Genomic DNA, 13064 nt, shown 5'->3' on the forward strand with positions numbered 1-13064 from the left:
TTTTAATCGACAGTTTCATACTTGAATGCATTAATCAAGAAATGAGACTGAGTTTCATACTTGAATGCATTGATCAAGAAATGAGATTGTTCTCATTCTAACTAAAAAGTTAAAAACGCTATGTGAAAGGGATTTACGTGGAACACGTATTGTCGTTTTTAATTATGACAATAGGAAGAGTTTGTATATTTGAATTCAAGAGACTCTTAATTATGAATGGAATGACAAGAGTCTTGCACATTTGAATCCATGAGACACACATTCATATCACCATCCAACAATATATAAACGAGCCCATACGTACACATTCTCAACCTAAAAATTGAAAAGGTACGGACGAACGGTGGTGGAGAATAAAGGGGAATAATTGGGGATGAAGCAGCACCGCTGCAAAACTCATTTCTCTTCACGCTATAATGAAATTCTAGTTACTAGGTATGATTTGTACATTTCAATACTACTTAATTATATATGTTTTCTTCTAATTTTCAAAACCCTAACATTTAGAAAGCCCTTTCACTAGATCCCAATCACGACATTAGCTATAGCCCTCTACTATCAATAAGGATTATCAAGTAGGCTAACCCAGTGTAAGATATCGAATACAGATCTAAAACCCCCAAAATAGAATAAGTGATCAACAAAGTAAAACTGAACTAGGACGGAGGAAGAATTTTATTGATATTTGGCTCATTTGTTGGTTATGATGAGTATATTTTAAAGTTGAGGGTTTAAGATTTAGGTTTCAAGGTTTGAGTTTTTAGTGTATAGGGTCACAATATTGCAATGAAATGAATGTTTTGAAAGATGATTGAGGGTAGTTAAAAAGGTATAATGAATATTATAGTGGCAATAATCTAATTTTAAAGATTTATTTTAATACTATAAAATTATCTATTTGATAATCTCAGTATACTATTATAGTGAAATAGATAATTAATTTAACTATAATTTATATTTTATATCTTAATGAAAAATTATTATATTGATAAACTCACTTTTGTATGTATGCGTGAATGTTATTTAATACTAATAATTTATTTATTTTTAATATAATTGTAATCTTTCTAAAATTGATATGCACACTTTAATTTAATTTTAGGTTTATTATCACAAATAATTATGGTAAATAGTGTTTAATATGCACCATACATAAATATATTTTGAATTTTCTACATTCTCATTATTAATTAATTAATGAGATTAATTATGTTGTTTGAATGTTTCATTTTTATTTTTTCCGCTTCTTGATTCTCAATAATTAAATAAATTTTCATTCACATTAACTATAATTAGTAATTCATCATATTTATTTAAAAATTTATAAAGTTAAATTCACAATTGTTTATAATTTAAACAAAATATTTCATAATTGAAAGAAAATAAAATGGACCGTGCATAGCAAGTTATTTTATAAAGTTTTATAAAAACAATTTTGCAAAGGTTTATTTACAATTTGTTTCTTGTAGTATTGTAATTGTAAATATTTTGAATTATATGTGCGTAAGCCAATACGATCAAATATGCATTTGTTGGAAATCAATAAAAGAAAAAAGATTTTTGGAAGATATGCATTAATATGTAAAACTCGATATACTCGAAAAGCGTCCTACTACTCATGCGTTTAAGAAATTGTAGTTACATTTAGACTGATCGAATCGAAAATCCAAAATTTATACAAATAACTAAGAGAAAGAATATGCAAGTGGGACAAACAATGTTGATACTTGATATAATGATATCTTAAATTCATATCTTCGTCTATTAGGAAGATAACTGAAAAATATTTCCAAGTTTGTCAAAACTTGGGAGAGAGTTCGTATCTTCAAAAAGTGGGCAGGTGGGTAAGAATTGGGCTCGAAGCACAAGGCACTCATCGAGCGACCAATACTCAACAAGTGACGACTCCTGGTCAGCAGGGTAGGAGCAAAAATGTAAGCTTCGAGCCAAGTGTGCGCATATGTGCCAGTTTACTCGAATAAAGGTGGCGAATAGCAAATGTAAGGGAAAACAGTGGCCTTGAGCAGTACAACGACGACTACTCCATCCACAGCCCGGCCAACAGACGCTTGAACTACGCCCTAAGAGCATCAATAACCCCGGCCCGATCTCAGGCCCCAAGTCCCCTCCACGTCATCATTCATCTACAGTTGCGACACAGGCCCCAACCCCAACTGCTCTAACCATGCAGGCCACAACCCGGGCCGCAACTAATAAATGACATTATTCACAACTCCAACTTATGTTACTCGTAAAATAGAATACGTTGAGTAATTATAACACGAGAAATTCATTTTTAATACAAAAATAATAAATTATAAACTAAAAATATAAAAAAATTGAATATAAAAAAAGTGCAAATTTTTTTTTAAAAAGTGCAAAAAAAAAAGTGCAAAAATCTCGACCCCTTTCCCTCTCCATCTTCTTCCTCTTCCTCGTTCTTCTTCATCCCCCCTCCCTCTCCTTCTTCATCTTCTTCCTCTTCCAAATTAAAAATTCAGAAATCGTGAATAGTAGCGGCCCGAACAGTAGCGACCCCGGGAGATCTAACGCGAGGACGGGTCGGACCCCGGGACCGGCCTGGGCCGGAACTTCACGCCCTCCATCGCTTGTGCCGGGCAGGGCCTCGCGATTTGCGGCCCGGCCATCCACGTTAACGATGCCCTAAGGAGGCTAACAAACACATAACGTATAATGTGGTGAATTTTAATTGTATAATTATTTGTGTGATTTTATATTTTTATTATATGGAGTACTTATTTTCATTTTAATAAAATGATATAAATCATCTTTTATACTCCTAGTAAATTTCTTTCCAGCAATGCATATCTTATATTCCACTAATAAAATCTTAATTACTGTATATTGTTTCACTACATTAACCAACTTTCTATTAATACCCTATTATAACTATTGGTGTGGAGTAGGGTAGGGAAGAACAAGTTTATATTTTTAATTATATAATTATTTTTATGTTAATAAAATTCAAAATTCTAATTTTATTATAGATTTAATTCAATTTAAGCAATTAAGATACGGATGTGAATATGTAATACTGAAAGGGATAATAAGAAATAGGATTTTGGATGTTCAAAAATTACTAAAATGATTGAAAAAGTGACGTGTATTTCATAAATGAGTATAAATTGAATTATAAAAAATCAAATGTGGATGATTCCACTCAAAATTCCATCTGAAATTAAAAATAGAAATACCGAGTGTTCCTCGATCTTACAATACTAAGCTTTGACGTAACCAAAAATGGCGACTGCCTTCTCGCTCCTTTCCACATTATTATCTCTCCACACCTTCAATTCGATCTAGGGTTTCATCATCACTTACCAATTCTACCCTATCACTTTCTCCTGATTGAAGCTTCATCGATTGCACTTATTTTTAGGAAATTAACCGAACGAAATGAAGACATCGCTGAAGAAATTGCAAAAATTCGCTTCGCATAGGCACGATAGAAGAGCGCAGAAGCAGAACCAATCCGTGTCTCTAGATGAGCACGCTCGAGCTACACAGGTACTTTTGTGCTACACGCGTCTTTCCATTTCTGGATTGACGTGCATTATTTGGTGGAAAATTTGCGGTGGATGTGGACTTGCGAGATTTATTTCCAGGCGTCGGAAAATTTTGTTGTTTACGACTGTTTTTGCTTGGCATAGCATTCCGAAAATCCGGACTTGATGGATCGAACTTTGACCGGTCAACGATCTAATAAAGTATAGTATGTTGTGTGCTCATTAATTTGGTTAATATCCGCAATCTGAAGTATGATTGTTGTTGAATGTGTTTTGAGTTGTACTGAGGTATGTGAATGGCTTCTTTATGGTCTGTCCATAAGTTTCAAAATATGGAAGAAGAAGGAAGCTGATGCTAGCTTTTTTAAAATGGAAATATATTGATTTGAATTGGCTTTTGATTGAATAGAATAGAATAGAAAGAGATATAAGAATTCCGTTATGTACATAGTTAATAACTAGCTTTCCTTTACTAGATTATTTGGGGAAAGACATGATGAATAAACAAAACAGTAGATTATCAGTGGCATTTCTGTAATTGATTGATTTAGGAGAAAACTGTAGCTGATGAACCATCACATGTGTTTAGTTACGTTGGTGGTTTATCACTTTGTTGGGCCTTGTGATGAAAAACAGTGCCTTAGATTCATTGGTGGGTATTCTTTTTGTGTCCATCCCATAAAATTTTCTGTTGGGTACATTTTATTTGCTTGTGGTTATTTTGCTCACCAGGATTCCTATATTTGATATGAAAATTTTGATGTGTTTACCAGGACATGATTGATATGAGAGACTGCTACGATAGGCTACTGTCTGCTGCAGCCGCAACTGCAAACAGTGTATATGGTATCTCAATGATTGGAAAAAGAGCACTTTGTATTCTAGATGCTGCACATTGACATTTTATGAATTTGATGATCATCCATTATTCTTTGATTTTGAAATGTTTGCTTTATTAACAATTTCTATCCCTGTTCGTATTTAATGCAACTTGGTAAACTCATGCTTCCAAGTTGAATGTTTAATGTGATAAACTTTGAATGATTTGTCCTCCTTTAGATTTTTGGTATTCTTTCACCTATTATAATTTATATAAGCATTTTTGTAATCTTCTATAAACTCCCCATACTTTCAGAATTTTCGGAATCATTAAGGGAGATGGGTGATTGTCTTCTTGAAAAAACAGCCCTGAATGATGATGAAGAAAGTGGTAAGCTTTTCGAACATTGAAGATAATTTTTGGTCAATGTATTATACTATGGCTGTACTATAAGTTGTGTATATGTGGGTATCCTGAAAGAAAACTAATAGTATCTATTTCATATTTATATGTCCATAGGCCTGGTTTAAATTGTCCCATTTTTTTCTATGTGAATTAGTGAATACAAAGTCTCTCACATATTAGTAGCATCACTAAATTTCTATTAACTAATTTAGTTTTGTCTTAAGGAAATATAGCACACCTTATTAGATTGCCAACTTTATATCATTCTACTCATCCACTGAACTAGTTTCATCCAGTGCGCTGCTAGCGTATCTGATAGATTTCTTTCTCACTGCTGTTTTTTATAATCTTTATTATTTGCACTTAATTTCCTCAAAATAATCGAGAGCATTTGTTTTACAGGGAAGGTATTATTAATGCTAGGAAAAGTACAGTTTGAACTTCAGAAGCTTATTGATGGTTATGTGAGTTTTAATAACCTATACATTAGTTCTACTTCTAATGTGGAGCCTTTCAACTAATATTTTGTCCTGCATTTCAGAGGTCACATATATTTCAGACAATCACAATCCCATCAGAGTCTCTTCTAAATGAGCTTCGGATAGTAGAGGTATGCCTCAATAGATAATTTGTTGTGGTCTAGTCTTTCCTTGTTTCTGGTCCCCCTCTTAATAGTTACTTCCCTCTTAAAATTGTGCATAAATAGCTGCTCCGTTCATTGTATTGGTTCAGAATTTTTTAGTCAGATTCCCTAAAGTATAATCTTGGAGTATATATTGATTATTGAAATTTGGCATTGATGAATCCCCGGACATTGTGCTTTGAAAATGGACATACTTTTCTTTTAGATAGCCTGAATCATGCTTTTCTTGGATCCATCCCCTATGTTGCTAGAAGCATGCTATTAATACTTAGTTAAGCAATATCTCTTTATCTGCCATGTATGCCTTCCTGGATGTATTTAGCTGCGTACTGTTTGTGACTGAGTTTGGTGACCAGCAGTGTTTAGCTATCTAGATCATGTACTGTGGTAATCCGTAGCATCTAGGCTTAATACTTAATAGCCAGTCGATTATATACTTAAAACTGTTTCTTTTTACCTGAAATTCATGCCTACAGCTGTTTATCTTGGTTCCTTTTCCCTTTTGTGCAGGAGATGAAAAAGCGATGTGATGAAAAAAGGTCAAACTAACTTCTTTCTTTGTGTTATCTGCTTCAGAGGTTCACTTGTTCAGTCTTTTTTCCAAGATTACACCATTCTTCTTTTACTGTGAAACATTACTTTGCAGAGAACTATATGATGATTTGCTGAACAAACAAAAAGAAAAAGTACGGTTAAGGAACAGTAAAAGCGAACATTTTCATTCTCCTCAGCTTAAAGAAGCCCATGATGAATATGACGAGGAGGCAAATGTTTTTGTCTTTCGCATGAAATCCCTAAAACAAGGGCAATCCCGTAGTTTTCTAACACAGGCATCTCGGCATCATGCTGCACAGGTTGTTCTCTTTGCTGCATTGTAAGTTCAATATTTCTGATTCCCTACCATAAGCTTATTTTTAGCGTGCCTTCACTGTCACAACAGTTATACTTCTTCAAGAGGGCAGCAAGATCTTTGGAGGCAATTGAGCCACATGTCAGTTTACTTGCTGAGCAGCTACATATTGATTACCATTTTAGCGGAATCCAAGATGATGGACGTGAAATTCTTAATGACGACAGCGATGATGATGATGATGATGAAAGTGATGAGGATGATGATACTGAAGATGGTTCTGAAATGCATGACACGGAATTGAGTTTTGATTATGGACAAAATGTTCAACAGCAAGAAGTCCATGCATTAGAAAACTCAATGGAGGTAATACATATACTGCTCTAAAACAATATTCTATTAGTCAAAACTCAAAAGAAAAGAATTTTAAAATGGTTATTATGACATTGCCTTGGCCCTTGTTGTACTTGTTTGCTTGTCTAAAGAGTATTATTCATAATTAAGCTAATATTGCTTTGTATGTTACTCACATACTCAATGACTTTACCTTCTGCAGGTGGATAAGTCTGATGTGACATTCTCTCCTGACCATAAATTGGGCCCCGCAAAGGTAAGGATTCTTGTCCTGTGCTAATGCTAATGGCGGAGCTCACCTCCTACTTGAGTGACTGTGGCGGGATACGTTGTGTGAATAATACTTAAAATCACATGTGGCGCTTTATGCATTTGATTCTTCAAGTTCTCTCGTTTTCTTATTCTCTTTCAATTTTTATCTTCATTAAGTTGCTTTGTAAATTGTAATGAAATTTGATTAACGTCTGGATGCATAAGTGAAAACTAAACAAAGCATGTTCAAGTTTGTGATTAAAAGGCCTTATATTCTGGTTAATTTTACTGTTTTAGTAATTATCCCCTTGAACGATTAATATAATCTGAACGCATAAGCTAAAGGAATCATGCTAGGGTTCATGCAATTTTTTTGTTACTGTTTATAACTATAAGGGTATCTATTGATTTGGTCCCAATGAATTGTGAACTGAACTTCTGGAAAAGAATGACTGTTTGAAGTTCATGACTGTGGATATGGATATAGTTTGTCGCGTGTTCATTTTCTGTATGCAATTAGAATGTAAGGTCTTCATTACTTTTATCAACAACCCCAAATGACGTAGTTCTGTCAATAATTGCAGGAGATCTTACAAGGTCCTCGTCAAAATGTTTACTCACTTTCCGCACCTCTCCTCCAAAGAGGGACAGGAGCAGTCAGCAAATCCGCACCTCTCTTTCCAAGAAAACTTGATTCAGCTGAGCGAATGACACAGATGGGACCTTCACCATCACGTAAGTTCATTTCTTATGCACTACCCACCCCAGACGAGACAAAAACACCAAGATCTGGGAATTTATTCAGTGAAGCTCCTCAAACAAGACTAGCAGATTCCAACCTTCGGCATTCATCTCCCCTCTATCAGAACAAGTATGAAAGATTTGGGGCAAATGATAAATTGTCCGGACCCATCATCTTGGACACACAATCAGTACTCAAAGAGAGTAACACCACCATGAAAGCCAGTGCCTTGCCCCCTCCATTATCAGAAGGCCGTTCGTTCACTCAGCTTGATCCAAATTTGGCGTCCAATGCTAAGAAAGCTAAAAGACAAGCTTTCTCTGGCCCAATATTTGGAAAGCCATGGCCAAGTAAGCCAAAGTTAACAGCCAGTGGTCCCATTGTCTCATCGGCCTTCCCTCCTTTTTCTGGATCTTTATTGCGCACCCCAATGCCTCGGCCAACATCAAACCCAAAACCGTCTTCACATCTTCCATCTACTTTTGTCTCATCACCTAAAATAAGTGAACTTCATGAGCTCCCTCGACCACCAGCCCATATGGCTGATACAAGGTACCCCAATCGCTTTGCTCATTCGGGCCCCTTAATATCGAAAAGAAATGAGCTGTCTGCCTCTCGTGTGTCAACATCGTCTATAGCTGCATCCAAACTCCCAACCCCACCCCAGGGATTATCACGCAGCTACTCAATTCCGGTTGGAGGTTCATTAGAATCAGCCTTGCGTTCTCCTATAGAAGGGTCTCAATTGAAGATGAAAGAAGATATTTCTTCACCTCCCCCAGCATCAGTTTCCTTGCCAAATACCCAACCAGCATCTAGGTGATTAGCCAGCAAGTCACATAAAAGGTAATTGCAAAATTAGCATCTCAGCTACATCATGCATCTTTGTATATTGGCATTTTGATCTTGTTCTGCAATTTTCTATTTATATCGATTTCGACCCATAGACACATGTCGAACGTGCCCTTGAATACAATTGCCACATAACGTGTCATTTAGTTAAAATATATCCTCTGGTGCATGCTCTTGTGTTCACTACTCTCCATTATGAACCATAGTCCCATTTTTCATATCAAGCATATGGTCGAATGCAGAGAATTATATATTTTGCGAAACTCAAGTATGAAATGAGATTTGCAGGCTGCCAAACCAGCACAACAAGTATTGTTTCATAGCATCAACTTAATTATGAAAAATGCAGAGTTTCTGATCCTTGAAATATTAGTTTCTTATCATGATTCTTGATTTTGAATGTCAACAGGTAACTTGAAGAGCACACCCTGAGACGGAGGATAGCTGCAGCGTTCATCCGCGAAAAGACCATGTGAATAGCTTTCTTCTTAGTCCTTGAAATTTTGCTAGTCATGTAAAAAGTACCACAAATTTTGTCGAAACTGCTAACTTGTCGTTGTCGTTGCCTAGAAGGGCAGAACTTAACAAAATGAATGAGTAACAAATTTTGAAATGAATGGTGTCCAGTAAATGGAGCTAGTTTTCCTCGTACACAAGAAATGCAGTTTCTGGTCTTCAACTTAATTTTAAAATGTTCATCAGATTTATTATTCATCAAACTGAACATAATTCATGAGATGATATATTTATAGAATCTACAAGTTTCCTAAACTGCATCTTTCAAGTAAAGAAGTGGTCTCATGAGAATCGAACTAGACAATTCAAGGCCCTCTTTACTACTTAGAAACTAGAATGACATTTTCAAAGTTCTATCAAATAATTATACAGATTCCTTAGCACCCTCCGACGTCGTATTTCACGAACCCCATCAGCTCAGGTCCTTCTAATCTCGAGTTGTTCATAAAACTGCAACAAAAATGTAGAATTAGTGAAACACAAACACACAGATTGTTTCACTCAAAACATGAAAAATGCAGCATCAGTACCTTTCTTCTGTGAGTTTTGAGAATGAGCCAGATGTGGGAATAGTACCACACAAATCATTATTCGACACGTCGCTGCAGAAACAAGGAAACCAGTTCAGAATCCATGTAAAACTAGAGACATTGTGTCTTTAACAGCTTCAAAAGTTGCCCCCTTACAGAATCTTGAGGTTTCCAAGCTTGGTGAGCTCCCTCGGTATCCTCCCGCTCAGTCTATTACCGTTTAGTCGCCTAAACACATCGGTGTTTCTCAACGTTAGAAGCATAACAACTAGTGATTGGTTGAGATTGGATTGATGAAACTTACAAGAACTTGAGATTGGAAAGATTGGACAGCGAAGGAGGGATGGAGCCAGTGAGGTTATTGTTATACAAATCGAGGCTCACGAGACTCCTCAACCGTCCCACTTCAGCTGGAATCGGCCCCATCAACTTGTTCATGTATAGTTCCCTACAACCACCAACCAAAACTCCCATCAAATGAATGCTTCATCAATGCTAAATTTGACCTCATACCTATCAGATAATAACACTACACTGCATCCATCAATGTTGCATTGGGGGGCCATTTCCCAAACACTCTTATATCTTATCTTAAACATGTTAATTGTACTAATCTGACGAATTAACCCTCCTTGTTAATATCTTAATGATCTTTCTAATCATAATTAATAACCCCTTAACAGTACTCCACATAATAATTCAAGGGTCTAATTAAGAAGCATTCATCCATCATCTTGAACTAACAAATTCCAGAAAACTATGCATGCTTCAATTTTATTTTCAAAAATGAATTCAAGAATTCTACACTCACAGATACTGAAGCCTCTCCAGCTTCCCCAACTCAGGAACAAGCTTCCCTGACAGCTTTGCATTTCCAAGATCACTGCCAATTACCAAATCAAACTCAAAGATCAAAACTTTTTCTTGAAATTAAAACTCCCATGACTAGAGAGGGTGTACTTACAGCCTAGTAACTCTATTTTGAGCATCACAAGTGACATGAAACCAAGTGCAGGGGTCCACCAAGGTAGGATCCCAGCTTTGCAACACATTTTCTGGGTCATTCACAGCCCTCCTCAATGCATAAAGAGCATCCCCTAATCCCAACAGAAATAAACATCAAAATCATCAACCAAATTCACATGTGTTGCATAAAGATTGAATCTTTACCTTCTAAATTTGCATATATGGGCACTATTAGGAGAAACAGATGGAGTGGAATCCTCAGAGCCATCTTGGAAAAAGATTGGTGTGAACTGGGGTGTGTGTGTGTCACTGTTATATTTTTGTGTTGAGGAGAAAGAGAGGAATATAAAGGCAAGGAATCCTAATCCATGTTGGGGAATTTATAGAGCCATTAAAAAGGATTAGTCAATTCTTGAAGCCAACAACACACAGTATATGTTTGTTCACTGCGACTGTGGGGCTGTGGATGTATCACTCACACAGTGTGTGTGTGTTTTGAGTTTTTTTTTTTTATATAATTATTAATGGTGGCCTCAAAAATCTCAATAGATGGCTATTTATTTACCAATTCAAGATTGTGCATGTTCTCATTTTTTGTTAATTGGGATTTAACTTTTTAACCATTTTCCCTATTTGGGCAAAACAATTGGACCCTTTTTTATTGTGGAGGAGCAAGTGGTAGAAGGATCTGTTTCCAAACTAGCATGCTTTATTTACGTATGAATTTCTTTTGCTTTTACCATATAGTGAAAAATGACGAAAGAAAAGGAATCACAGCAGAGCTTTGGCAGTTTCCTATCTAAGATTTTTTTTACCATTTTCCCTGCAAAACTGCATAGTTATTAGTATTCATATTCCTACTTCAATGATTTCAGATTCTTTGTATTTTTAATTATGTTTCTCTTTAGTTGAAAGGAGCAGTGAATATAATCTAGCCTGTTCAAATTCACTTGCAATTAATCGCATAAATAATAATTTAGATTTTAACTATTATGAAATTATTAAAATAAAAACAATTAAATGTAGTTCGGTTCAAGTATTAATAGAATTATTAATTAATGCATACTAATACTTAGGGACGTCAGTGCAGCCCACGACCCGTTGGCTGGCCCGAACAGCCCGCCAAATTTATAGGGTTAGGGCTGAAAATTCTCAACCCGATAAAATTACAGCCCGATTAGCCAGCACCCGATTAACCCGCAACCCGTTAGGGCCAGACCCGAAAACCCGATGGACTGACCCGAAAACCCGATAAAATTCTATTGTTCTATTTGTTTGACTCCTAATTCGACACTTCATTGATTATTTTCATAATATAGATGACTAAAAAATATGACTTTCAATGTTATATTCAATATACAAATCATATATTAAATTTTTATTAATATAATAATAGATAAATAAATTGGAAACTTCAAATTCAAAAAAATACTTAAATTTGTAAAACATGCTTTAAAATTTCTCGAAATATGTTTATGTTTCATTTTGCACGAATCTGAGATATTAGTATTTGATCATGTTTATATTTGAGTTTAAGCATATATCTCAAATTTATCATAATTAAATATTTTATATTTTATAAATATAACTAACTTTCATCGCTATTTATTGGATTGATCACTTATTAATTTTATCGGTAGCAACTCGGTGGGCTAGCCTGAAACCCGAGTTTGTAGGGTTAGGGTTGAACTTGTATAACCCGAAAAAATACAACTCGATTAGCTCGCACTCGATTGACCCGCAACCCGAGTAGGATTGGTCCGAAACCCGTTGGGCCGTCCCGATTGACATCCCTACTAATACTATTATTAAAAAGTTGTGTCATGTGGCTGCATAGTTATATTATTAGTACAATTTTTTTTAAAAAAATGTGCTTGCAATTTAGCAATTTTTTACTGAAACGATTAGATACACACGTGTGTGTCACACATAGTATATAAGTAAAAGTATGGCTAACTGCTTACCAAATTTAGGGTGCAAAATATTGCAAAATTAAGTATGTATGAATCTTGTAGGTTGTTGATCACAACACTTTTTCTTTTTCTTCATTATTTTAAGGAGCATGTTTGTTCTTTTTTTAAAAAGAGATTTAAGTTTTCATTCATAAATAATACTGGACTGAGATTCAAATAAAATAATGTTGTGATTCCTTAGCAACATGTACATATATGAATTTCATAATAATTAAAGTTAAATTCAATTTTTTTCCTTTAAATTCCAAGTGAGAAATTTTTTTATAAACTTAAAACTTAATAAGTTTGATAGTCATGACACTGGTAAGTTTGGATGTACTTGTTTGTTTTGTAGTAGTTGTTTTTTTATTATTGTTTTGATGTCTCCAACTTGAAACAAACTTTTCTTTCATTTTAGAATGATTTTATTTAATGTTTTGTTATAGGGACTCTGCAATAGATTGTGTGAGTTCCATATCTGCATAAGTTGGATTTCATTTTAAGATTCAATAATTTGACATAAGCATTTAATTATATAGACTTATTTATTTAACTATGAAAATTTTGTATTACTAATTTGTTTTTTTTTAAATATTATTTTAAAAAAAGTATAAATCGACATACATTCACACACTCTAATACATCCATTCATCCT

General features: G+C 34.8%; 2 protein-coding genes across 2 annotated transcripts; one reads left to right on the forward strand and one right to left on the reverse strand.

Annotated features, from left to right (window-relative positions):
- The first annotated feature begins 3188 nt into the window (after nt 1–3188).
- On the forward strand, nt 3189–9058 carry LOC121801899 (uncharacterized protein At2g33490-like). Its single transcript, XM_042201359.1, has 11 exons — nt 3189–3528; nt 4301–4373; nt 4663–4737; nt 5155–5216; nt 5294–5362; nt 5906–5934; nt 6042–6249; nt 6336–6611; nt 6802–6855; nt 7436–8439; nt 8855–9058. The coding sequence occupies exons 1-10, from the start codon at nt 3418–3420 to the stop codon at nt 8414–8416; spliced, it is 1938 nt and encodes a 645-aa protein (XP_042057293.1). The 5' UTR covers nt 3189–3417; the 3' UTR covers nt 8417–8439; nt 8855–9058.
- Nucleotides 9059–9125: 67 nt separating this feature from the next.
- LOC121801901 (leucine-rich repeat protein 1-like) lies at nt 9126–10850 on the reverse strand. Its single transcript, XM_042201360.1, has 7 exons — nt 10662–10850; nt 10456–10588; nt 10303–10374; nt 9796–9939; nt 9648–9719; nt 9492–9563; nt 9126–9411 (listed from the first exon to the last, which is right to left on the reverse strand). Exons 1-7 carry the CDS (start codon nt 10723–10725, stop codon nt 9339–9341), a joined length of 630 nt encoding a protein of 209 aa, XP_042057294.1. The 5' UTR covers nt 10726–10850; the 3' UTR covers nt 9126–9338.
- Between the last annotated feature and the right edge of the window lie 2214 nt (nt 10851–13064).

The sequence above is a fragment of the Salvia splendens genome, chromosome 5 (assembly GCF_004379255.2).
Source record: "Salvia splendens isolate huo1 chromosome 5, SspV2, whole genome shotgun sequence".
Classification (NCBI taxonomy): Eukaryota; Viridiplantae; Streptophyta; class Magnoliopsida; order Lamiales; family Lamiaceae; genus Salvia; species Salvia splendens.